This window comes from Stenella coeruleoalba (assembly GCF_951394435.1).
Source record: "Stenella coeruleoalba genome assembly, chromosome: 7".
Classification (NCBI taxonomy): domain Eukaryota; kingdom Metazoa; phylum Chordata; class Mammalia; order Artiodactyla; family Delphinidae; genus Stenella; species Stenella coeruleoalba.
In genome coordinates, this window is record NC_137153.1 from 91,500,124 (window position 1) to 91,525,721 (window position 25,598).

Here is a 25,598-nt window from a genome sequence, read left to right on the forward strand (position 1 = left end):
GTCTCATTTTGAACTGCAGCCTGAACCTAGTTAGTGCTGCCAAAAGTTGGGGACTCTGGCAGTTCAGGCTCACAGTAAGTAGGGTTCCTTCGCTTACTGTGTATTGTTCCCCAGCTTTGAAATGTTAATGAGAATTGAGACAAGTTTTACATTTAGAGAATTATATGTCTGGCACATTTGTAACCAGAGCAAAGTGTTTCTGTTTTGAGCCACTCTGCTGAGTGATTCCTTGTGTAAAATATTTCTATTTGGAGAACTGAGTTTTGAGGGCCTTAGAAATGGCTCATCCTTTTTGCTGAATTTCCATTTTGGGCTCAGGAAGGCAGGTGTGTAATTATCATCATCACTGACAGGTAGTAGAGTGCCCTCTTGATGCCTGGTACTGAACAGAATACTTGAAAAGAAGTAACATTCAGAAGATGATCCCAATATAGAATTCCTACTATACTGAGTTTGAGCTAAGGCAGTAGTTCTCAAATTTGGGAGGGGTCAGAGCACCAGAAAGTCGTGACGCTCTTGATAATGTAATTTTATCATGTAAACTGTGATGTAGCACCAGATTATTTAAGACTTTCCTTAGAAATGTTTATCTTAAATTTACATGCAATGATTATGTCAGGATTGTCTTTAACTTACATGTATCAGTGACCTGACCAATAGTGGCTTAAATGATAAGGACTTTATGTGTTCATTTCCCGTAACAGTAAGTCTGGAGGGATGAAATCCAGGGTGGGTGTGGTGATTCCATAATTCTCTCCACACTCTTGCTCCGTCTGTCTGGTCTACCATCTTTAGCTCGTAGCTTTCACCTTCACGCATGTAAGATGGTTTCCACAACCTTAGGCAAGAGGTTTACTTTCCAAGCAGAACAAAGAATGGAATAAGGAAGGAAGAATGGACAGTGCTTATATATCAACTGTGGTACACAACAAGGGATCTGGGGAAATAGATTACTTAGCTGAGTACCTTGTTTCCCAGAACAAAATTGGGGTTCCCTTACTAAGTAAGAAGGAGAGAATAGATCCAAAGTAGGCAATTAGCCACGACGGCCACAATGACAAAACAATTTAAAGTGTATGTTTGTGAGCTTGTGACATTCATGATCTTGTGTTCTCATAAAACACTGTTGGAGGACTTCCCTGGTGGTGCAGTGGTTAAAAATCTGCCTGCCAATGCAGGGGACACGGGTTCGAGCCCTGGTGCGGGAAGATCCCACGTGCCGCGGAGCAGCTAAGCCCGTGTGCCACAACTCCTGAGCCTGTGGTCTAGATGCCGTGCTCTGCAACAAGAGAAGCCACCACAATGAGAAGCCCACGCACCGCAACAAAGGGTAACCCCCGCTCGCCGCAACTAGAGAAAGCCTGTGTGCAGCAACAAAGACCCAACGCAGCCAAAAAAAAAAAAAAAAAGATACATTAAGAAAAATAAAACACTGTTGGAATTTTTCTATTAATATTCTTTACCTATTTGTTGAACATTGGTTTTGTTGACAGCTAGCAAGGAAGTATCTCAGATAGTGAGGGTTTAAGAAATCTAAGTGAAAAAAAAACTCACTTAAAATGAGAAAATTCTCTCCATTGAAGCTTTTCCCTTTCAAATGAGAAACTGAAATTCTACTTGATTTTAATGAAGGTACATTATAGTCTAGGACACGAGTTTTCCTAAGGAACATGGTTTGGGAACCACTGATAATTAATATTTATGCATACTATTAAATTATTTGTGTCTCTGCTTTCACTTACATTGTTCATAGATAAGAACATTCTTTTCTCTCTCTTTTAATATTACCACATATTGTGGGCAATTAAAACAATGCCATTTCTAAATTTTGTGTAATGATACTATCTATATTAGTTTTATAATCAGAAAAAGTGTTACTAATTTTTCAAGGTCAGTGCAAGTCTTGCCATCTTTGACACTGCACCCTATACTTCAAATCTATTTTTATTTCCTACTTCTTGAAACTCCTAGAGCAAACATAGTCTGTACAACACAATTTCCCCCTTATTATAGACTATATTTATATTGAATTAATCACTTATTGTTCCACATGTTATTAGCAAGATCATAAGCTCCCTGTTATGTATCCCAAATTCTTAGCATAATATTAGATACATAGGAGATACATAATTGCTTCCTGATCAACTAACTACATAATCCCAAATCTTAGCATAATATTAGATACATAGGAGATACATAATTGCTTCCTGATCAACTAACTACATAATCACATTTACCACATTAACACACATGAAAATAGCATGGATTTGATAGCAAGATAGGTGTAAAATAAAACATGACAAGTAACCAGTATAGTCAGAATTTCATGACTTTTCACCCTTACCTGTTAATGTAGGACCTCTAGCTCCCACAGAATGCCTCCTTGCCAAGTTTATTTTTGGAGTTACCCAGGGGTGTACCATGTAGGCTCACTAATGTATTCTGGCCGCTGCCACACAGCATGTCTTGTTTTTCTTGTGATGTTAGCTGCCCCTGAAGTTGCGCATTGGTACCTGCCCCTAGACATCAGAGGTGCACCTTGGAGCCTGACACCACTGTCTCCTTGACTTTGTGCTGGCCTGCCCAGGTGTGCTGCGCCAGGGGTGGTGAGGTGTCCTAGCCCCTTTTCTACCCCTCTTATATCTTGTCATGTGGGTATCAAAGTGGAGCTCTTTGTGTCTTGTTGCCTCAGAGCTTTGTTTGGTTTTTTTTTTTTTTTTGTGGTACGCGGGCCTCTCATAAAACACTGTTGGAGGACTTCCCTGGTGGTGCAGTGGTTAAAAATCTGCCTGCCAATGCAGGGGACACGGGTTCGAGCCCTGGTGCGGGAAGATCCCACGTGCCGCGGAGCAGCTAAGCCCGTTGCTGCGGAGTACAGGCTCCGAACGCGCGGAGCACAGGCTCCGAACGCGCAGGCTCAGCGGCCACGGCTCATGGGCCCAGCCGCTCCGCGGCATGTGGGATCTTCCTGGACCGGGGCACGAACTCGTGTCCCCTGCATCGGCAGGCGAACCCCCAACCACTGCGCCACCAGGAAAGCCCTGTTTTTGTTTTTAACTTTTATTGAAGTATAGTTGATTTACAATGTTGTGTTAGTTTAAGGTGTACAGCAAAGTGAATCAGTTATACATGTATCCACTTTTTTTTCTTTACATTCTTTTCCCATATAGGCCCTTACGAGAGTATTGAGTAGAGTTCCCTGTGCTATATACAACAGATTCTTATTAGTTGTCTATTTTATACATAGTAGTGTGTATATGTCAATCCCAATCTCCCAATTTATCCCTCCCCCCCATCCCCTGGTAACCATATGTTTGTTTTCTACATTCGTGACTCTACTTCTTTTTTGTAATAAGTTCATTTGTACCCTTTTTTTTTAGATTCCACATATAAGCGATATCATATGATATTTGTCTTTCTGTGTCTGACTTACTTCACTCAGTGTGACAATCTCTAGGTCCACCCATGTTGCTGCAAATGGCATTATTTCTGTTCTTTTTTATGGCTGAGTAATATTCCATTGTATATATGTACCACATCTTCTTTTTCCATTCCTCTGTTGATGGACATTTAGGTTGCTTCCATGTCCTGGCTATTGTAAATAGTGCTGCAGTGAACATTGGGGTGCATGTATCTTTTTGAATTACGGTTTTCTCCAGCTATGTGCCCAGGAGTGGGATTGTTTGGGTGCTTCAGAGTTTTTAGTGAAAGGCATTCTTTAGTTTCTCATTGTTAGCCTCTCGGTCTCGTCATGATGACCCTTTGGGGCAGTCTGGATGAGATACCACCCTGTGCTTGGGATCACTCCTCCTTTCCAACCAAGGCTTTGTTTATCAGGCTGAGCTTTTCTGCCTCACTCTAGTAAGGATGATTATTCTCTAAAAATGTTCCTTCGTCCCTCATGCAAACAGATGCTTGAACAACTCTCACAGAGATGTGAGAATCTTAGTGGCAGGGAGGGTTTAGGCTCTAGATTGCAATCTCGTTGCACTTTTAAAATGCAACAGGTAAAACATTGCAACTCAAAAGAATCTCAAGCCAGGATAGCAAGTCTTAACTCAGAGCATGATCTTGACCCATGGACAAAATAAAAACTTCGTTCTTGTTTGGTATGTGTGATTGTATTGGAACCCAGTGTGAACTTTAAGGCTACAAAGAAAAGAAATAAGAGAAATACACTAAATTTTATTTCTCAAATTGTGCAATTGTTTTTATTTCTATGGTCCCTTAAATTGATGAAGCCTGTGGTTGAGCAAAGATATTATGCATTCTTATCTTCTTTTCCAGAGCAGTTCTTTATTAATGTATAGTTATCTTCCTTGGGTTTTACAATGTACATTAGACAGTAATTGGAACCCGGACCTTGTGCAGGTTCCCAGTAGGAATGTAGGCAGATTGAAAAAAGCAACACCCACACTTAAGATTGAGCCTCAGGAGCTAATGCAAGAGGTTAAGCGGGGAAGAGAAGAACAAGCAAAAAGTGGGAGTTGAGGAAAACCAAGAACATAAAGCCTCCAGAGCCAGGATGAAAGAATAGAAAGATGGTCATTTGTGCCTTGAATAGTGAGAGAAACAGAGAGAGCAACAAAACAGCTGCATTAGTTTCCTGTAGTTTTCATTTCTACTCATCTTTTTTTTTTTTAAATTTTACACATATGCTTGAACTTTAGAGCAATCCAATTTTGTGCACCTGATATCCACTTAAGGAAAAGAAGAAAAAATTTTTGTAACCAATAGTTACATAGACATATGCTTACTTTAGTGCAGTGCTTGGTGCAGAGTGGCTTCTCAAATAAGTACTGTGACTATCAACTCCTTGTGTATTTAGGTACTTGACTGCCAGCTCGTTGGAGGGTCAGCTAGGAGGAGGAGACCTGAGACACATTGCAGAGCACTGAGGATAAGTGGGGCAGAGAGAGGAAATGATGGTCAACCAGGACAGATGTCACTAGATAGAGAAGTAGAACGTCCTTGACTCAGTCCACTGAGTCCTGATTTGAAGTCTAGAAGTAGAAAACAACCAGGGAGGAAGGATTGCTGGAGAAAAGCTCGCTGAGATCTGTTTGCCAAGACCTTGTCTCCATCTAGAGCTTCATGAGATCTTGTGCTCTTTCCAGAGTCTCTCAGCTATTGAGCCACAGGGTCAGAAGCTAACTTAGGCCTCTCTGCTCCCAGACTCATGAGTTCACCTCTACACTGGGATGAATTTTTAAGCAACCATTTGTTTACTGTTTGTATAAGTGCATTTGTTGTTACAGCTCTCATTCCCAGTAGGGAGGATATGAAAATTGTCTTTGTAGTGGTTTTCACCCAATTCCATGTGATTGGCTGCTTTACTTAGCATTAACCTGGAAGCAGTTTATTAGGTTTCCTAGAGAGATTATTTTGATAGTTCCAGAATAAGACTGACAGTTTTGGAACAGGCACAGAATGACCACAGAATACTAGTAGTACTGATAGGCTCTGCTTCCTGTGGTAGTAAAATTAAATCAGTCATTTAAAAAATTTAAGTTGAGAAAGATTTTGAATCTTTCTTTGCAAGTAAATGCTCCATATGTTCCTGTTGTATGAGATTCAAGCTTACTTCATAATTCTTTTGTAATTAAAACTGTTTATTTGTTCTAGAGTGAATAATGATCATCCAAAACTTATTTTGGGTACCAGAAGAATCAAGATTCTTTTTAGTTATTATTTTTTATCCTTAAAAGTAACTTAAACACTAGAAAAATAATCTAAAATGTTAAGACAGTAGTAAGAAGACTGTCTTAAGCTCTTGGCAGGAAAAATATAAAGATTCTTTGGATTTATCTTTGGGAATTATATGAAATCCTGAGTTTTATTTTTCTTTGCTTTTATATACTTTTAGGCATATTATTATGTAGGACTCTCTTTGCAGAATCTTGAACATTTTGTGTCCAGTAGAACTTGTTTTTTGTATGTTGTGTCTTATTATTATACTTGTGAATGAGGTGTAAAGACTTTTTCTTTTATTTATATATGTACCTTTGGATAAAAAAGACAAATATATATGAAACAATGTTTCCTCTTTTACAGAATTAAATGTGAGGGAATCTGATATAAGAGTTTGTGATGAATCATCGTGTAAATATGGAGGAGTCTGTAAAGAAGATGGAGATGGTTTGAAATGTGCATGTCAATTTCAGGTAAGGAAATCAAATCTCTTTTCAAAATTTTACATTTGTCATGTTTTGTAATTCCACATTTTTCAAATTAAAAGCTTATTAAAACACCTTGAACCCCACAAGAAATTTGGGTTGACAGCCCACTGATTCTTTTTTGTCAGATGAAGCGCTCTTATTTGTACCTTCCATGCTTCTTTTCTTGAATTACGGGGGCAGACTGGCTCTAATAGAATGTGAAAATGCCTTGAAAAATATATTACAGTTCTATTCAAATGTAAGGTATAATTGTCACTGAAAGGAAATAAAGTACAGATTGCAGTAGAGTCACTTATTTAAAATGTTGGCCTTTTTTTCCCATTTCCTTCTCTTTCTAGTCTATCTCCCTTCCATTCTTATTTGTTGCTGTCTCATCTTTTTAGGCCAAAGAACATGACTGATTTGGTACCTCAGGGTAGATCAGGGTTAGTGATGGACTAGAAAGGGGAACCTCAAACCAAGTGTGAATATCTTTGCTTTTCAAATGCTGTTTTAGTTGTGATTTTGTTGTTTAAAAACACAAAAGGAATGGAAATGAAATGTGTTACATTCAATTCTTCTTCTTCTTTTTTTTTTTTTTTGGCTGCACCACCTGGCTTAAGGGATCTTAGTTCCCTGACCAGGGATTGAACCTGCACCCTAGGCAGTGAAAGCGCACAATCCTAACCACTGGACCACCAGGGAATTCCCTCAATTCTTTTTTGTTGTTTATTTTCCGTGATTAAGTTATAATCTGGCTTCAGAATATTGTTCACAAGATGGTCCCTTATTAAGGATTTGAGATGAGACAAAGAAGGAACTAGAATTTTTTAAACTCATAATCTTATTCTAACTGTACCCACATTTTGGATTTTAAAGGTAGGAAAGGGAACAGATCAGGAATAAAAGCATAGGATAGTCAGTTACTTCTAGTAACCCTATAACTTCAGGCATGTTTTTGTATGATCCATCTGAAAAGAGAAGGCGTATTTCCCACCCTTTCTTACGATATTGTAATGAGAATTAAAATCAGAAAGGGAGCTTGAATATGAAGCCTTTTTGAAAACTATTAACTATCATGTTTATTTTCATTAAAAGAAGTAGAAATTTTAAGTAAAGGAGGAAGTGTTGGGGAGTGTACTGTTGACCAGCCAAAAAGGTTGTTCTTGGTCAAAAGGGACTTTACAATCCACTATTTATTCACACTAGCCACCTTTGAAGTCGCTTAGCTAACCTTGTGCCCACCCCTCCATGGTTGCTCATGTAACAATAGTCAGGCCAGTGTAACTACTATATATAAAATAGATAATCAACATGGACCTACTGTATAGCACAGGGAACTCTATTCGGTAATAACTACATGGGAGAAGAATCTGAAAAAGAATGGATATATGTATACGTATAACTGAATCACTTTGCTGTACACCTGAAACTGACACAAAATTGTACATCAACTATATTCTAATATAAAATAAAAATTAAGTTAAAAAATAGGTGGTGATGTGTCTGACTGCCCTCCTTCTCCCTAAACCTTCTTAAAAATGATAGTAACTAATGTGGGCTTCTTTCCTTAAAAGAAGGTGTTGGTGTACATGGTGTATACCAAGCCCTCGTGAACTTTTACTTCTTCCTATTCTTCACGTTATATAGGTTTTATTGACCTATCTCAAGGGTCACTAATCCTTTCTTCTGTCATCTCCATTCTGCCCATCCAGTGAGTCTTTAATTTCAGATATTTTATTAAGAATTTATAGTTTCTATTTATCTGAGATTTCCTGTCTTTTCATTCATTACAAGAATATTTTCCTTGAGCATAGATATTGCTGCTTTAAAAATCTTTGCCAATTTCAATGTCTGGGACATCTTAGGGATCATCTCTGTTGATTGCCTTTTCATTTGAGAATACATTATATTTTCTTGTGTTTTTATTCATATTTATTTTGAATATATCCTACACATTGTGAATGATATGTTTTCGAGTGTTTGAATTATGTTCCTCTGAGTATTGTCATTTTTGAAACAGTTAAATTGGCTGAACTTACACTGCAGACTCTGTTTTTCCCGTTGGGGGTAGAAACACAAATATCATTTCTTTTAGTCTTAGCTGGGCTACTTGGAGTGTGCCTCATGAGTGCTTGGTTCAGAGGTCAGCCACAGAATCTGGGACTCTGTGCTCCCTCTCTCCTTTCTGGGATTTTCTCTCTCACTTTCCAGTGGCTTTGGTTCTTCATGCCACAAAGATTGCAGGTTTTTGTTGGTGTTTCAGGCATCCTGTATGGGGAAAACTGGGGCTGTTCCCTTCTTCCAACTGTCTTATATTTCCTTAGGTTAAATTCTTTGACATGGAATTGTTGGGCCAATGAGATGTTCATGTACAGATTAACATTCTCACTAAGAGCAGTGTATCAGGCTGCTTGTCTCCTTTCAACCTCTTGGTAGTGGATTTTGTCAGTCCTTTAAAATTATATAAATCTGAAAGGGAAAAAGCTTTTTTATTTGCATTTGATTACTAGGGAAATTGGAAATGTGCCATAAACTTATTGACCATTTTTTGTGAATTAATATTTCATATTCTTTGTTCATTTTTAGTATTTTCTTTTTCCCTTGTGTTGATTTGGGCAGACATGTGTATACACTATATATAATATACTATTTGTGTCCTTAAAATATTGCTTACTGTGCTGAGCATTTTATATCCATTGACTATTCTAAATATTTTATATATATATATATATAAGTTTACATAACTCATAAACTCTCATGAGAACCTGTGATGTAGGTTCCATTTTGATACATTTTTTAGAAGAGTGATATATGCCCATAGTAAGCAACTGAAACATTTTATAAGATATATAATATAATGAAAAAATGTCTTCCTTCCATTCTAGAATACCAGTTGCAACATCTGTGAATTCTTAAACTTCCTTCTAGAAATATTCTGTTATACAAACACATAGGTGTTTTAATTTCTCTTTTAAGTACTAAATCACTTAATAGTATTTACCTTAGAGATGGTTACTTTTAGTTTATATAGATTAATAAAAAGAGTTCTGTGTTTTAAAAAAGTTATCCTAGTGTCATTTTAATTTTCATTTTGTTTATATTTTCTGATATAAAGAAGTTTAAAATTTTCATTTCATATTTATATTTGTCTTTATGATTCTGCTGTTCATTCTTTGAAAGTCTTTCTCTGCAACTCTAAGATTATGAAGCCTTTTTGACCTTTTGACCAGCTAGAGAATCTTCTCATGATCTGTCTGGAATCCCTTGTATTCTTACCTTGTGGCAAAGCAAGAAAGGAAAATAAAAGTTAGGAGTTTAGATCGGTAGACATTTATCCAGTGCTTACTTTGTGCTAGGCACTAGGCTAGGTGCTAGGGATATAAGGATGTTTCAAGACAAGTTGCTTGCCTTGTAGGAGCAAACTGCCTAAGGGCTTATAGTGTGATTTGATCCTGCTGCTGAGCGAACCTTCCTTTGACTCCTCTGCCTTCTTACAAGCTTATAAATCTGTTCAAGTTAGACTTAGGTTTGTGCCAGTTTAAGAACAATGACCTCACATGCCCATTAAACACTACTCTGCCGAATGCTTTAGCAGTATCTTTCGATTCATTTAAAAACCTTGCTTATGAGGAGATTGGTTCAAGATGTCGGAGTAGAAGGACATGTGCTCACTCCCTCCTGCGAGAACACATGAATCACAGCTAACTGCTGAACAGTCATCGATAGGAAGACACTGGAACTCACCAAAAAAGATACCCCATGTTCAAAGACAAAGGAGAAGCCACAATGAGATGGTGGGAGGGGCGCAATCACAATAAAATCAAATCCCATAACTGCTGAGTGGGTGACTCACAAACTGGAGAACAGTTATACCACAGAAGTCCACCCACTGGAGTGAAGGTTCTGAGCCCCACATCAGGCTTCCCAACCTGGGGGTCTAGCAACGGGAGGAGGAATTCCCAGAGAATCAGACTTTGAAGACTAGTGGGATTTGATTGCAGGACTTCTACAGGACTGGGAGAAACAGACTCCACTCTTGGAGGGCACACACAAAGTAGTGTGTGTATCAGGACCCAGGGAGAAGGAGCAGTGACCCCACTGGAGACTGAACCAGACCTACATGCTAGTGTTGGAACGTCTCCTGCAGAGGCGGGGGGTGGCTGTGGCTCACTGTGAGGACAAGGACACTGGCAGCAGAAGTTCTGGGAAGTACTCCTTGGCATGAGCCCTCCCAAAGCTGGCCATTTGCCCCACCAAAGAGCCTGTAGCCTCCAGTGCTGGGTCACCTCAGGCCAAACAACCAACAGGGAGGGAACTCAGCCCCACCCATCAGCAGACAATCAGATTAAAGTTTTACTGAGCTTTGCCCACCAGAGCAACACCCAGCTCTACCCACCACCAGTCCCTCCCATCAGGAAACTTGCACAAGCCTCTTAGATAGCCTCATCCACCAGAGGGCAGACAGCAGAAACAAGAACTACAATCCTGCCTGTGGATGAAAACCACATTCACAGAAAGACAGACAAAATGAAAGGCAGAGGACTATGTACCAGATGAAGGAACAAGATAAAACCCCAGAAAAACAACTAAATGAACTGGAGCTAGGCAACCTTCCAGAAAAAGAATTCAGAATAATGATAGTGAAGATGATCCAGGACCTCGGAAAAAGAATAGAGGCAAAGATCGAGAAGATGCAATAAATGTTTAACAAAGAGCTAGAAGAATTAAAGAACAAACACCTAGGAGAATTAAAGAACAAACAAACAAACGAGATGAACCATACAATAACTGAAATGAAAAATAAAATAGAAGGAATCAGTGGCAGAATAACTGAAGCAGAAGAATGGATAAATGACCTGGAAGACAGAATGGTGGAATTCAATGCCATGGAACAGAATAAAGAGAAAAGAATGAAAAGAAATGAATACAGCCTAAGAGATCTCTGGGACAACATGAAATGCACCAATATTCACATTATAGCGGTCTCAGAAGGAGAAGAGAGAGAGAAAGGACCTGAGAAAATATTTGAAGAGATTACAGTGGAAAACTTCCCTAACACGGAAATAGCCACCCAAGTCCAGGAAACGCAGAGAGTCCCAGGCAGGATAAACCCAAGGAGAAACATGCCGAGACACATAGTAATCAAACTGACAAAAATTAAAGACAAAGAAAAATTATTAAAAGCAACAAGGGAAAAATGACAAATAACATACAAGTGGACTCCCATAAGGTTAACAGGTGATTTCTTAGCAGAAACTCTACAAGCCAGAAGGGAGTGGCACAATATATTTAATGTGCTGAAAGGGAAGAACCTACAACCAAGATTACTCTACCTAGCAAGGATCTCATTCAGATTCGATGGAGAAATCAAAAGCTTTACAGACAAGCAAAAGCTAAGAGAATTCAGCACCACCAAACCAGCTCTACACCAAATGCTAAAGGAACTTCTCTAAGTGGGAAACACAAAAGAAGAGAAGGACCTACAAAAACAAACCCATAACAATTAAGAAAATAGTAATAGGAACATACATATTGATAATTACCTTAAACACAAATGGATTAAATGCTCCAACCAAAAGACACAGGCTTGCTGAATGGCTACCAAAACAAGAGCCATATATATGCTGTCTACAAGAGACCCACTTCAGACCTAGGGACATATACAGACTGAAAGTGAGGGGATGGAAAAAGATGTTCCATGCAAATGGAAATCAAAAGAAAGCTGGAGTAGCAATATTCATATCAGATAAAATAGACTTTAAAATAAAGAATTTTACAAGAGACAAGGAAGGACACTACATAATTGTAGTAGGGATCAATCCAAGAAGAAGATATAACAGTTATAAATCTCAGTATATAAGGCAACTGCTAACAGCTATAAAAGAGGAAATCGACAGTAACACGGTCATAGTGGGGGAGTTTAACACCTCACTTACACCAATGGACAGATCATCCAGACAGAGAATTAATAAGGAAACACAAGCTTTAAATGACACAATAGACCAGATAGATTTAATTGATATTTATAGGCCATTCCATCCCAAAACAGCAGATTACACTTTCTTCTCAAGTGCACATGAACATTCTCCAGGATAGATCACATCTTGGGTCACAGATCAAGCCTCGGTAAATTTAAGAAAATTGAAATCATATTGAGCATATTTTAGGACCACCATGCTTTGAGATTAGAAATCAGTTACAGGGAAAAAAGCATAAAAAATACAAACACATAGTGGCTAAACAATACGTTACTAAATAACCAAGAAATCACTGAAGAAATCAAAGAGGAAATAAAAACATACCTAAAGACAAATGACAACAAAAATACGACGATCCAAAACCTATGGGATGCAGCAAAAGCAGTTCTAAGAGGGAAGTTTATAGCAATACAATCCTACCTCAAGAAACAAGAAAAATCTCAAATAAACGATCTAACCTTACACCTAAAGGAACTAGAGAAAGAACAAACAAAACCCAAAGTTAGTAGAAGAAAGAAATCATAAAGACCAGAGCAGAAATAAATGAAACAGAAACAAAGAAAACAATAGCAAAGATCAATAAAACTAAAAGTTGGTTCTTTGAGAAGATAAACAAATTTGATGAACCTTTAGCCAGACTCATCAAGAAAAAGAGGGAGAGGACTCAAATAAATAAAATTAGAAATGAAAAAGGAGAAGTTACAACGGACACCGCAGAAATACAAAGCATCATAAGAGACTACTACAGGCAACTCCATGCCAATAAAATGGACAACCTGGAAGAAATGGACAAATTCTTAGAAAGGTATAACCTTCCAAGACTGAACCAGCAGGAAATAGAAAACATGAACAGACCAATCACAAGTAATGAAATTGAAATGGGGATTAAAAATCTTCCAACAAACCAAAGTCCAGGACCAGAAGGCTTCACAGGTGAATTCTATCCAACATTTAGAGAAGAGCTAACACCCATCCTTCTCAAACTCTTCCAAAAAATTTCAGAGGAAGGAACACTCCCAAACCCATTCTATGAGGCCATGATCACCCTGATACCAAAACCAGGCAAAGATACTACAAGAAAAGAAAATTACAGACCACTATCACTGATGAATATAGATGCAAAAATCCTCAACAAAATAATAGCAAACAGAATCCAACGACACATTAAAAGGATCATACACCATAAGGTTGCAGGATGCAAAATTAATGCACAGAAATCTCTGGCATTCCTATACACCAACAATGAAAAATCAGAAAGAGAAATTAAGGAAACACTCCCATTTACTGTTGCAACAAAAAGAATAAAATACCTAGGAATAAACCTGTCTAAAGAGGTGGAAGACTTGTACTTAGAAAACTATAGAACACTAATGAAAGAAATTAAAGATGACATAAACAGTTGGAGAAATATACCATGTTCTTGGATTGGAAGAATCAATATTGTGAAAATGACTATATTACTCAAAGCAATCTACAGATTCAGTGCAATCCCTATCAAACTACCAGTGGCATGCTTCACAGAATTAGAACAAAAAACCTTACAGTTCGTATGCAAACACAAAAGACCTTGAATAGCCAAAGCAATCTTGAGAAAGAAAAATGGAGGTGGAGGAATCAGGCTCCCTGACTTCAAACTATACTACAAAGCTACAGTAATTAAGACAGTATGGTACTGGCACAAAAACAGAAATATAGATCAATGGTACAGGATAGAATGCCCAGAGATAAACCCATGCACCTGTGGTCAACTAATCCATGACAAAGGAGGCAAGGATATACAATGGAGAAAAGGTAGTCTCTTCAATAAGTGGTGTTCTGGGGAAACTGGACAGCTACATGTAAAAATGAAATTAGAACACTCCCTAACACCATGCAGAAAAATAAACTGAAAATGGATTAAAGACTGAAATGTAAGATGAGCACTTTAAAACTTTTAGAGGAAAACATAGGAAAAGCACTCTTTGACATAAACCACAGCAAGATCTTTTTTGACCCACCTCCTAGAGTAATGGAAATAAAAACAAAATAAACAAATGGGACCAAATGAAACTTAAAAGCTTTTGCACAGCAAAGGAAGCTATAAACAAAATGAAAAGACAACCATCAGAATGGGAGAAAATATTTGCAAATGAAACAACAGACAAAGGATTAATGAAACAACAGACAAAGGAGGTCAATATAAAAAAAAAATCAACAATCCAGTAAAAAAATGGGCGGAAGACCTAAATAGACATTTCACCAAGGAAGACATACAGATGGCCAAGAGGCACATGAAAAGATGCACAACATCACTTATTAATAGAGACATGCAAATCAAAACTACAATGAGGTATCACCTCACGCCAGTTAGAATGGCCAGTATCAAAAAGCTAGAAATAATAAATGCTGGAAAGGGTGTGGTGAAAAGGGGACCCTCCTACATTATTGGTGGGAATGTAAATTGATACAACCACTATGGAAAACAGTATGGAGGTTCCTTAAAAATCTAAAAATAGAGCTACCATACGACCCAGCAATCCCACTACTGGGCATATACCCTGAGAAAACCTTAATTCAAAAAGAGACATGTACCCCAATGTTCATTGCAGCACTATTTCCAATAGCCAGGGCATGGAACCAACCTAAATGTCCATCAACAGATGAATGGATAAAGAAGATGTGGCACATATATACGATGGAATCTTACTCAGCCATAAAAACAAATGAAATTGAGTTATTTGTAGTGAGGTGGATGGACCTAGAATCTGTCATACAGAATGAAGTAAGTCAGAGAAAAACAAATACCGTATGCAAACATATATATATGGAATCTAAAAAAAAAAATGGTACTGGTGAACCTAGTTGCAGGGCAGGAATAAAGAGGTAGACATAGAGAATGAATTTGATGACATGGGGTGGGAGGGTGAAGCTGGGGTGAAGTGAGAGTAGCATCGACATATATACACTACTGAATGTAAAATAGATAGCTAGTGGGAAGCAGCAGCACAGCACAGGGCGATCATCTCGGTGCTTTGCGATGACCTAGAGGGGTGGGATAGGGAGGATGGGAGGGAGGCTCAAGAGGGAGGGGTTAGGGGGACATGTGTATGTATATGGCTGATTTGCTTTGCTGTGCAACAGAAACTAACATGGTATTGTGAAGCAATTATACTCCAATAAAGATCTATTTTAAAAAAAAAGGATCATACGCCCTGATCAAGTGGGATTGATCCCAGGGATGCAAGGATTCTTCAATGTATGCAAATTAATCCATGTGATACACCATATTAACAAATTGAAAAATAAAAACCATATGATCATCTCAATAAATGCAGGAAAAGCTTTTGACAAAATTCAACATCCATTTATGATAAAAACTCTCCAGAATGTGGGCATAGAGGGAATCTACATCAACATAATAAAGGCTGGGCTTCCCTGGTGGCTCATTGTTTAAGAATCTGCCTGCCAATGCAGGGGACATGGGTTTGAGCCGTGCTCTGGGAAGGTCCCACATGCCGTGGAGCAACTAAGCCCATGTATCACAACTACTGAGCCTGCGCTCTAGAGCCCGTGAGCCACAACTACTGAGCCTGAGTGCCACAACTACTGAAGCCCGCACGCCTAGAGCCTGTGCTCTGTGAGAAGAGAATCCACCCGATGAGAAGCCTGGGCACCTCAATGAAGAATAGCCCCTGCTCGTCGCTTAGCCTGTGCGCAGCAACAAAGACCCAACGCGGCCAAAAATTAAAATAAATAAATAAAATTAAAAACAAAACAAGACAGAAAAACATAATAAAGCCCATATACAACAAATCCACAGCCAACATCATTCTCAATGGTGAAAAGCTGAAAGCATTTCCTTTAAGATCAGGAACAAGACAAGGATGTCCACTCTCGCCACTATTATTCAACATAGTTTTGGAAGTCCTAGCCAGGGCAATCAGAGAAGAAAAAGAAATAAAAGGAATACAAATGGAAAAGAAGAAGTAAAACTGTCACTGTTTGCAGATGATGTGATTCTATACGTAGATAATCCTAAAAATGCCACCAAAAAAACTACTAGAGCTAATCAATGCATTTGGTAAAGTTGCAGGATACAAAATTAATGCACAGAAATCTCTTGAATTCCTATACACTAACAATGAAAGATCAGAAAGAGAAATTAGGGAAGCAGTCATATTCACCATTGCAACAAAAAGAATAAAATCCCTAGGAATAAACCTACCTAGGGAGACAAAAGCCCTGTATGTAGAAAACTATAAGACACTGATGAAAGAAATGAAAGATGATACAAACAGATGGAGAGATATACCATGTTCTTAGATGGGAAGAATCAACATTGTGAAAATGACTATACTACCCAAAATAATCTACAGATTCAGTGCAATCCCTATCAAATTAACAATGGCATTTTTTATAGAACTAGAACAAAAAAATCTTAAAATTTATATGGAGACACAAAAGACCCCTAATAGCCAAGCAATCTTGAGGGACAAAAATGGAGCTGGAGGAATCAGACTCCATGACTTCAGACTACAGAGCTACGGTAATCAAGACAATATGGTACTGGTATAACAACAGAAATATAGATCAATGGAACAGGATAGAAAGCCCAGAGATAAACCCATGCACCTGTGGTCAACTAATCTATGACAAAGGAGGCAAGGATATACAATGGAGAAAAGGTAGTCTCTTCAATAAGTGGTGCTGGGAAAACTGGACAGCTACATGTAAAAGAATGAAATTAGAACATTCCCTAATACCATACACAAAAATCAAATCAAAGTGGATTAAAAACCTAAATGTAAGACCAGACACTATAAAACTCTTAGAGGAAAACATAGGAAGAACACTCTTTGACATAAATTGTGGCAAGATATTTTTTGACCCACCTCCCAGAGTAATGGAAATAAAAACAAAAATAAACAGATGGGACCTAATGAAACTTAGAAGCTTTTGCGCAGCAAAGGAAAGTATAAACCAGACAAAAAGACAACCCTCAGAATGGGAGAAAATATTTGCAAACGAATCAATGGACAAAGGATTAATCTCCAAAATATATAAACAGCTCATACAGCTCAATATTGAAAAAACAAACAACACAATCAAAAAATGGGCAGAAGACCTAAATAGACATTTCTCCAAAGAAGACATACAGATGACCAAGAGAAATATGAAAAGCTGCTCAACATCACTAATTATTAGAGAAATGCAAATCAAAACTACAATGAGGTATCACCTCATACCAGTTAGAATGGGCTTCATCAGAAAATCTACAAACAACAAATGCTGAGGAGGATGTGGAGAAAAGAGAAACCTTTTGTACTGTTGGTGGGAATGTAAATTGATCCAGCCACTATGGAGAACGGTATGGAGGTTCCTTAAAAAACTAAAAATAGAATTACCATATGATCCAGCAATCCCACTACTGGGCATATACCCAGAGAAAACCGTAATTCAAAAAGACACATGCACCCCAATGTTCATTGCAGCACTATTTACAGTAGCCAGGTCATGGAAACAACCTAAATGCCCATCAACAGACGAATGGATAAAGAAGATGTATATATACCGTGGAATATTACTCAGCCATAAAAGGGAATGAAATTGTGCCATTTGCAGATATGTGGATGGACCTAGAGACTGTCATACAGAATGAAGTAAGTCAGAAAGAGAAAATCAAATATTGTATATTAACGCATGTGTGTGGAATCTGGAAAAATGGTACAGATGAACCAGTTTGCAAGGCAGAAATAGAGACACAGATGTAGAGAACAAAAGTATGGACAGCAAGGGGGGAAAGTGGGGGGAGGGTGGTGGTGGTGGTATGAATTGGGAGATTGGGGTTGATATGTATACAGTAATACATATAAAAGAGATATTAATAAGAATCTGCTGTATAAAATATAAAATTCAAAAAAAAACCCCTTGCTTATGATTCCTCATGCTTTCAGTGTTAATATAAGCTTTCTGGGACATAATTTAAACACATTTTAACAGATAATAACAGGATTTAAAATTCTAAAATCGTTTTGTTCAGTCTGTTGATAAGAGCTATTGTATCTTGCCACATATATAAACAAAGCTGCTTTTATTAATGTTGAACAAAGAAAAATGATCAGTATTGCATCTTTTCATTAAAACCTGGGTAATATACAAAGAGGAGTACATATGGCTTTTTCCCTGTTTTCTTTCTTCTTTCTTTCTCTTTGTTCTTCTGACTGGAGTTCTTGGGCCTATGTCTTTTTTCCTGAGTTTTTTAGTGTCTGCTCTTGCTAGGTACTGTGTCCACTTATTAGACCTTTGTATTAGTCAGAGTTCTCCAGAGAAACAGAACCAACAGGATATATAGAGGGAGAGAGAGAGGAGAGAAAGAGATTATAAGGAATTGGCTCACTCAATTATGGACACTGAGAAGTTCCACAATCTGCAGTCAGCAAGCTGGAGGCCCAGAAAGGCTGGTGGTGTGATTCCAATCTAAGGCTGAAGGCCTGAGAATCAGGGGAGCTGATATATAAGTCCCCATCTGAGTCCAAAGGCCTGAGAACCAGGAGAAGACCAAGGTCCCAGCTCACCAGTCAGGCAGAGAGTTAATTCTCCCTTCGTTCACCTCTTGGTCTATTTAGACCCTCAGTGGATTGGATGATGCCACCCACATTGGAGAGGGCATTTATTCAGTCCACTGATTTAATGCTAATGTCATCCAGAGACACCCTCACAGATACATCCAGAAATAATATTTAATCTAGGCACCCTGGGGCCCAGTCAAGTTGACACATAAAATTAATCCATCACAACTTTGTTAATATCATTTATTGTATTCAGCACAGTTCCTGACACACAGTAGGTATACAATAAATGCTTGAATGGATGTGGCTGCAGAGTTGTACACTGCTGCACCTTTGTAAACTACTTCAAATCACTCTTGCAGCTAAAGAGAAGGTGTAGGGGAGAGTTCTTTCCCCCAGCAAGAGTGGCAGTATAGAGGAGGCAGACCTTAGGTTAGAGTCAGTGCCCAAGTCAGAAGTTGTATGTTGTTAAAATTGCCGAAATCCCTTAATTTTTCCATAGCATAATGAGAGGCTTTTAAAAGACACTTCTGGAAACAGGCTGGCCTAAGAACCGTAGGTCTGCTTTTCCCATCTCATGCTCACTCCTTGGTATGTGCTCGTTAGGTTGCATTTCAGGGACATTGCCTACACTGTTTTAAGCCCCCTACTCGCTACCACCAAGTGACATATAGTGAGATCCTGCTGAAAAACTGGTGTGTAGTGGTTAGAGAACATCACTTGTCAGGAGTTGTGGGTCTTCCATTTGTTAGCTGTGACCTTGGGCAAGACTTAAGCCTCAGAAATGATAATAGCAGTAGCAGAACGAGCTGATGTTTGTTGAGAATTTACTATGGCTAGATGTAAATGCTAAAGATGGAGTTCTCTTATTTAATCCTCACAACAATTTTATTAGGTAGATACTATTATAATTACCATTTTATAGATAGGGGAAATGGCACTGGTGCTAGCCCATAGTCATACGGATGGTCGACCCAGGATTTGAAATCAGCATTTTGCTTCAGAGCCCCAGCTCTAAGCACCAAGTCATGTGCTTTGCAGGATTGTTATATTTAAGTTAGTTTAGGACATTTAAAGTTGTAGCCAGTGTTTACTAGATAGAAACTCCTCAATAAATCTTAGCTATTACCATATAGATTCTCAGCCCTATCAGACTTAATAACCCTTTTTTATAACCAATAATTTATATTCCATTTCTTTTCTATTCTTAAATGAAATTTGTATATAATGTAGCCTACATAAACACATAATTAAAGAAATCACTATAATATACACTTGCAATGTAAAGGAGAAATGAAAGTAATTTATAGTAAAATAAGTATTTCAAAATGTAAATGTTTGGGCATGATTACACTAGAAGACAATATAGTAGATGCTTATATTTACTTATAATGAACATTTGGATTTTTAAAAAGATCAGCAGCAGCAATTTCATACTAGTAGTATTTGAAAACAAAAAAGTAGAGGTATGGTGGATGCTAGAATAAAAGCTATTAGGAGAAGCTAGAACAGTCTTATTTGTATATGGCCTTACCATAGTTCCTACATGAATGGCTAGAGATGCACTCAGAAATTGTATGGTATGTATGTTGTGTGGAACTATCCTTTCCTTTGCAGTACATCGAGCACCATTGGAATCCATCTGCTAAATGACAGTAATGTCCCTTTCTCATTATGACAACCAAAAATGCCTCCATAGGGGCACCCACCCCTAGGGGGCGATATTAGCACCTTTGCAAGCACTACGTTAGAAAGTTATTAAATGTTTGTTGAGTGAAGAGTTGGCTTGAGAAGTCCATAGACTTAGCATTTGACATCTTGGAGCTTATGGTCTTTTTTGCTAATTATACATTGTATAATTACAGAGTAACATTGATTCCTGCAGACATCATACAAGTTATTGTGTACATTTTAGGGGAGAGAATAAAGTAAGTGATCCTTGAAGAATTAGAGGAGTATAGGAAGGCATCCTAAAGTAAAATTTTAATTTGAACTAAAGTTGATGTAGGAGTCTGCTGATATTGTATAGCAAATCAACTTGGTTACAAAATATTTTATTAGAAATTGTTTTTACCAGTGTTTGACCTGGGGTAGCATGCCATATTTATGATTCATAAAGTAAGTTGACCACTTTTTAAAAAATAAATAAATGATAAAAATAAGCCTTGTTCATTGCAGAAAAATTGAGAAATACAGAAAACCATATACATGGAAATAAAAAACTTTGGTGACAAGTAACGTGAAAAATTTATTGGTGTTTTCTTCCAGGATTTACTCTATGAATATTTATTTTTTCTAAATGAGATATATATGTGTATATATATGTAATTTATTTTCTTGCTGTATTTTTATTTTATATTATCGAATTATTTAAGAAATTTGCATTCAGTTTTGTGGACTAGATAATACATTTAAAAATGGCAGGGACTTCCCAGGTGGCGCAGTGGTTAAGAATCTGCCTGCCAATGCAGGGGATACGGCTTCGATCCCTGGTCTGGGAAGATCCCACATGCCGCAGAGCAACTAAGGCCGTGCGCCACAACTACTGAGCCTGCGCTCTAGAGCGTGTGAGCCACAACTACTGAGCCTGCGCTCTAGAGCACGTGAGCCACAACTGCTGAGCCTGTGCTCTAGATCCCGTGCTCCACAACAAGAGAAGCCACCAAAGTGAGAAGCCTGTGCACTGCAATGAAGAGTACCCCACTGCTCGCCGCAACTAGAGAAAGCCCGCACGCAGCAACAAAGACCCAACGCATCCAAAAAAAGAAAAAGGGCACAACATTCTCAGAAGTTACGTATATGGTATTATCACCTACTTTTCACCTAACGTTATCTTTTTCTGTCACACAGTATTCTTATAAAGGATAATGCTCAGTGACTCCTTGAACGGATATAGCATGGTTTAAATAAATATTGCCTTGTTGGATATTTAGGTTGTTTTTATGTTTTAGATATGAATACATTTCTATTTGAAATGACTGTAATAAATTTTCATCTACAATAGTTTCCTTCAGATATATCCTTAAATGTGTAATTCTAGATAAAAAAATCACATTTCTTTTTTAGAACTCTTGAAACGTATTGTTAAATTATGTTCTCAAAAGATTGAGCCAGTTTAAATTAGCACAACAGGTATATTGCTATGTCCACCAAATTGAATTTTTTGTTTGTCTAATGACCAGCTTTATAAGCTAAAAACAGCATCGCGTTTTCATGTACCACTCTGATTGCTAGTGAAACTCAGCATTTTTTATATATTAATTGACCATTTGTTATTTTTTGTAAATTTATCTTTTGTATTAATTTGTACTGTCTCTCTTTTAGTAATAAGTTATATCATATTATACTATTTTCCCCAGATTTTAAAACTTTAGTTCTTTATGATATTTTTGACATTTAGAAGTGTTAAAGTTTTTTAAACATACCAATTCAGTGTCATTTCTCAAACATGAATCATCTTTTTTCTTTTCATCTACTAATCCTTCAAGGCCCAGTTCACATTTCACTTTCTCTGAGGAGGCTTTTCTTGAATACTTCAGTTTACAGTAATAGGTATTAGATATTACACTTATTGTCTACACTTTTGATTTAGTACATGATCATATATATGTATTTCCTATTTATATGGTTCGCTAACAAGATCGTAAGGTCTCTGAGAACAGAGTTCATTTTTCTTCTATAGCATTTACCTTGAGACTTTGTGTACTAGACGTATTGAATAAGTGAATTTTGATAATAATGAAATGACATTACATCATTAGTGCTCATGACAAACATTGACAAGCATTTCCTTTTATATTATCTCCCTGGATCACAAGCAAATGATGTAGATAGGATAGGGATTTTCATTCTCATTTTTATGGATAGTTGATAGTTAATTTTCGTTATGAATGTGAAAAAAGGTATGAGAAAGAAGCATAACTCTTCTTTTTAAAAACCAAATAAAAGAACAAACTCTTTTGTAGTAGAAGTATGTCATAATACTATGGTATTGCATTCATGAATATGAAATGAACTATTAATATTCATGCCTAGTCTGAGAATTTATTTTTGTTTCTTTTGCAGTGCCATACAAATTATATTCCTGTCTGTGGATCAAATGGGGACACGTACCAAAATGAATGCTTCCTCAGAAGGGCTGCTTGTAAGCACCAGAAAGAGATAACAGTAGTAGCAAGGGGACCATGCTACTCTGGTATGTGTGATATTCTTCTGAAAAAATGTTAGAAATGGTTCTCCCATACTTTTAAGAGGAAGTTTCCAGTCAGAGCTTTATTCCCAAAACTGCTGTATGAATTTGGTGATGATTATGTGGGGAATGGGGGAGCTCTTTTTTGCCTCCATTTCACGTTGCGCTTTTTTTTTTTTTTTTGCGGTACGCAGGCCTCTTACTGTTGTGGCCTCTCCCGTTGCGGAGCACAGGCTCCGGACACGCAGGATCAGCGGCCATGGCTCAGGGGCCCAGCCGCTCCGCGGCATGTGGGATCTTTCCAGACCGGGGCACGAACCCGTGTCCCCTGCATCGGCGGGTGGACTCTCAACCACTGCGCCACCAGGGAAGCCCTCACGTTGCTTTTTAACCCCTGGTAGTCTTGTACTGACTGTTACTTCTCAGGACGTTTTTAATGCTTAATGCTTTTTTTTGGTGGGGACTTTGCATATCTTTTGCCTTATGGTTTGAATATATGACAGGATAAGATTTGGGGTGGGAAATGCTATGGGATCCATTTTGTTGATTTTTATCTTGGGGGATGGGGAAGGAGTGGGGAGTATCCATAGGAAATCATTAGTGGCATCCCAGGATGTGTCTCTGTCCAATCTCTTTTCTTTTTATATCTTCTCATTTCTGTTTGCTAGCCCTAGTCATCCACCTCCCCCAATTGTTTGTATTTACTTCCTTGTCTTTTCCTTCCTGAATTGGTAATGGTTAATTTTGGAAGACATTAATATTAGTATCTTACTTGCGTTTGGGGGCAGGGATGCAGAGTGAGGTATTGTAATAGAATTATTGTATGAAGGTTAGCAGTAAAGGTGGAGACTATTCTTATACGATTACTCCATTTCCTTTCTCTCCTTGTATATTACAGTGCCTATGTTTTTATTGGGGCTCCATTACGTAAGTGTAATTGATTGATGGTCCATGTGGTTGATCTCAAACTCTGGGTACACTAATACCACATGACTCAAAGCCCCCACTCTGAACTGTGTGGTTGGTATTTCTGGTGTGGCCAGCCCCTGCCCTAAGAGTACTGAGTGTGGTTTGTCCCACCCTAAGGTCTGATGTGGTCAACTCCCTTCCTAAACATCGATTGCCTTCCAGAAGCTGAGGGCGAAGGCCAAAACTCTCTTTGGGCAAGGCCAAATTCTTTTCCATACACTAAATAATTAGATGCTCTTAGGCCAATAGACTATCATTTGATATGGTTCTTATACACTTCTCTAAGTACATTATGTTTCACAGACTTAATTTAGTAATTAAAAAGGAATATGGAGTTCTTTATAATGCCAAATTAATTATGCATCCTTTATGAGAAGTTTAAGACACCAACTGCTTTGATAAGCAGTGAATATTAAGCATTGGGAGGCAGAGTGGAAAGAGCTGGAAAGAGCACTGCACTAGGGTTACAAGACTTGGCTTTAAAGTAACTCCAGCTCTTGTTTACTGTATGACCTTACACAAGTCACTTAGCTGCTTTGAGCCCCAGTTACATACCTAAATTGTGATGGATGTCATCTCCTGGGGTTAAGTGAGAATTGAATGAGCTAAGCTATAAGGTGCTGTATTGATTTTGTTATCTTCTGGCTGGGGCCAGAGTTGTTCATGTCATTTGGTCTGGTGTTGGTCCTATTCCCTGTGCTAGGAACAACATTCTCCTTTGCTTATTTGAGAACTTTTTTATGCTTTAAGATTGAGCTTAAGCCTTTTCTACTCTGTGAAATCTTTCTTCTCTGGTATCTCCTGGCAGAATTTATTCACACTTTGTGCATATCTCTATGTAAATATCGTACTGTTTTTCATTTATCCAACACATCTGCCTTTGGCCAGATCCTGTTTCTCAACAGGAAAGTACTATATCCTGCCTAGGGAGGTATATCATAATCCCAGGGTTGGGGCAGGGGAAGGCGTGTGTCCAGTGAAAATATGATTGACAAGAAGAACTCAACCTCATTATCAGAATAGTCACAGTATATTTAATTTATTTCAGAATTTTAAATGACCCTTAAGGAAGGTGTGAGATATTATATTTATTAAAATTGGACATTAGTTGGAAAAAAGATTGGGAGTAAGTATGTCATGCACTGGAACTGTCTTATTTATCAGTTTATATCTACCTTTTACTTATTATGTGTATGTTGTCTAACACATAATAAGTACCCAGTCAATGTATATGGAATAGAAGGGAAAAAGAGAGTTTTCCTAAGCAAAGTTTGGTAATAAAAATACTTTTGAGTTCCCTTTTTCCTTGTCTTTTTTTCTACTCTTTTACTCTTTCTTTTCCTCTTTACTTTCTCAGAGAAGATATAATTATTTTATGGTTGATCAATCAAAATGAATACAATGTAAGACTTTGTATAAAATTCCATGAAGAGTTGAAGTGGATGCTATATAAAATATGTATTTTTTTCCCAGTTCTTCCTGTTTCTACCACGTTTGGGACTTTTATTATAGTCTGCAGGAGATTGAAGGGAAGGGGGGAAGGGAGCGATATTGTTGAGGGTGTCTCCCACTCTAGAGAACTATTTGAAGAACTGGAATGGATTCTCTAGGAAATCCTCCTCCCTAGAAAGTGCTGGGTAAAGTGTTAAGTTCATCACTTGCCATCTCTGTTCCACACTTATGATACCACACCATTGCCCTCTTTTCAGCATGCTCTGCGCCATATGTTGGTTCTTTTAGGATTATAAAATAC

General features: G+C 37.9%; 1 protein-coding gene across 2 annotated transcripts in view; it reads left to right on the forward strand.

Annotated features, from left to right (window-relative positions):
* TMEFF1 (transmembrane protein with EGF like and two follistatin like domains 1) overlaps positions 1-25,598 on the forward strand; it is a 139,152-nt gene that overhangs the window by 64,672 nt on the left and 48,882 nt on the right. For both annotated transcript variants that reach the window (XM_079925998.1, XM_079925995.1), the window contains 2 exons: positions 6,055-6,164; positions 22,753-22,882. In XM_079925998.1, the coding sequence (XP_079782124.1) occupies positions 6,055-6,164; positions 22,753-22,882 (240 nt within the window). The remainder of the gene's footprint in view (positions 1-6,054; positions 6,165-22,752; positions 22,883-25,598) is intronic.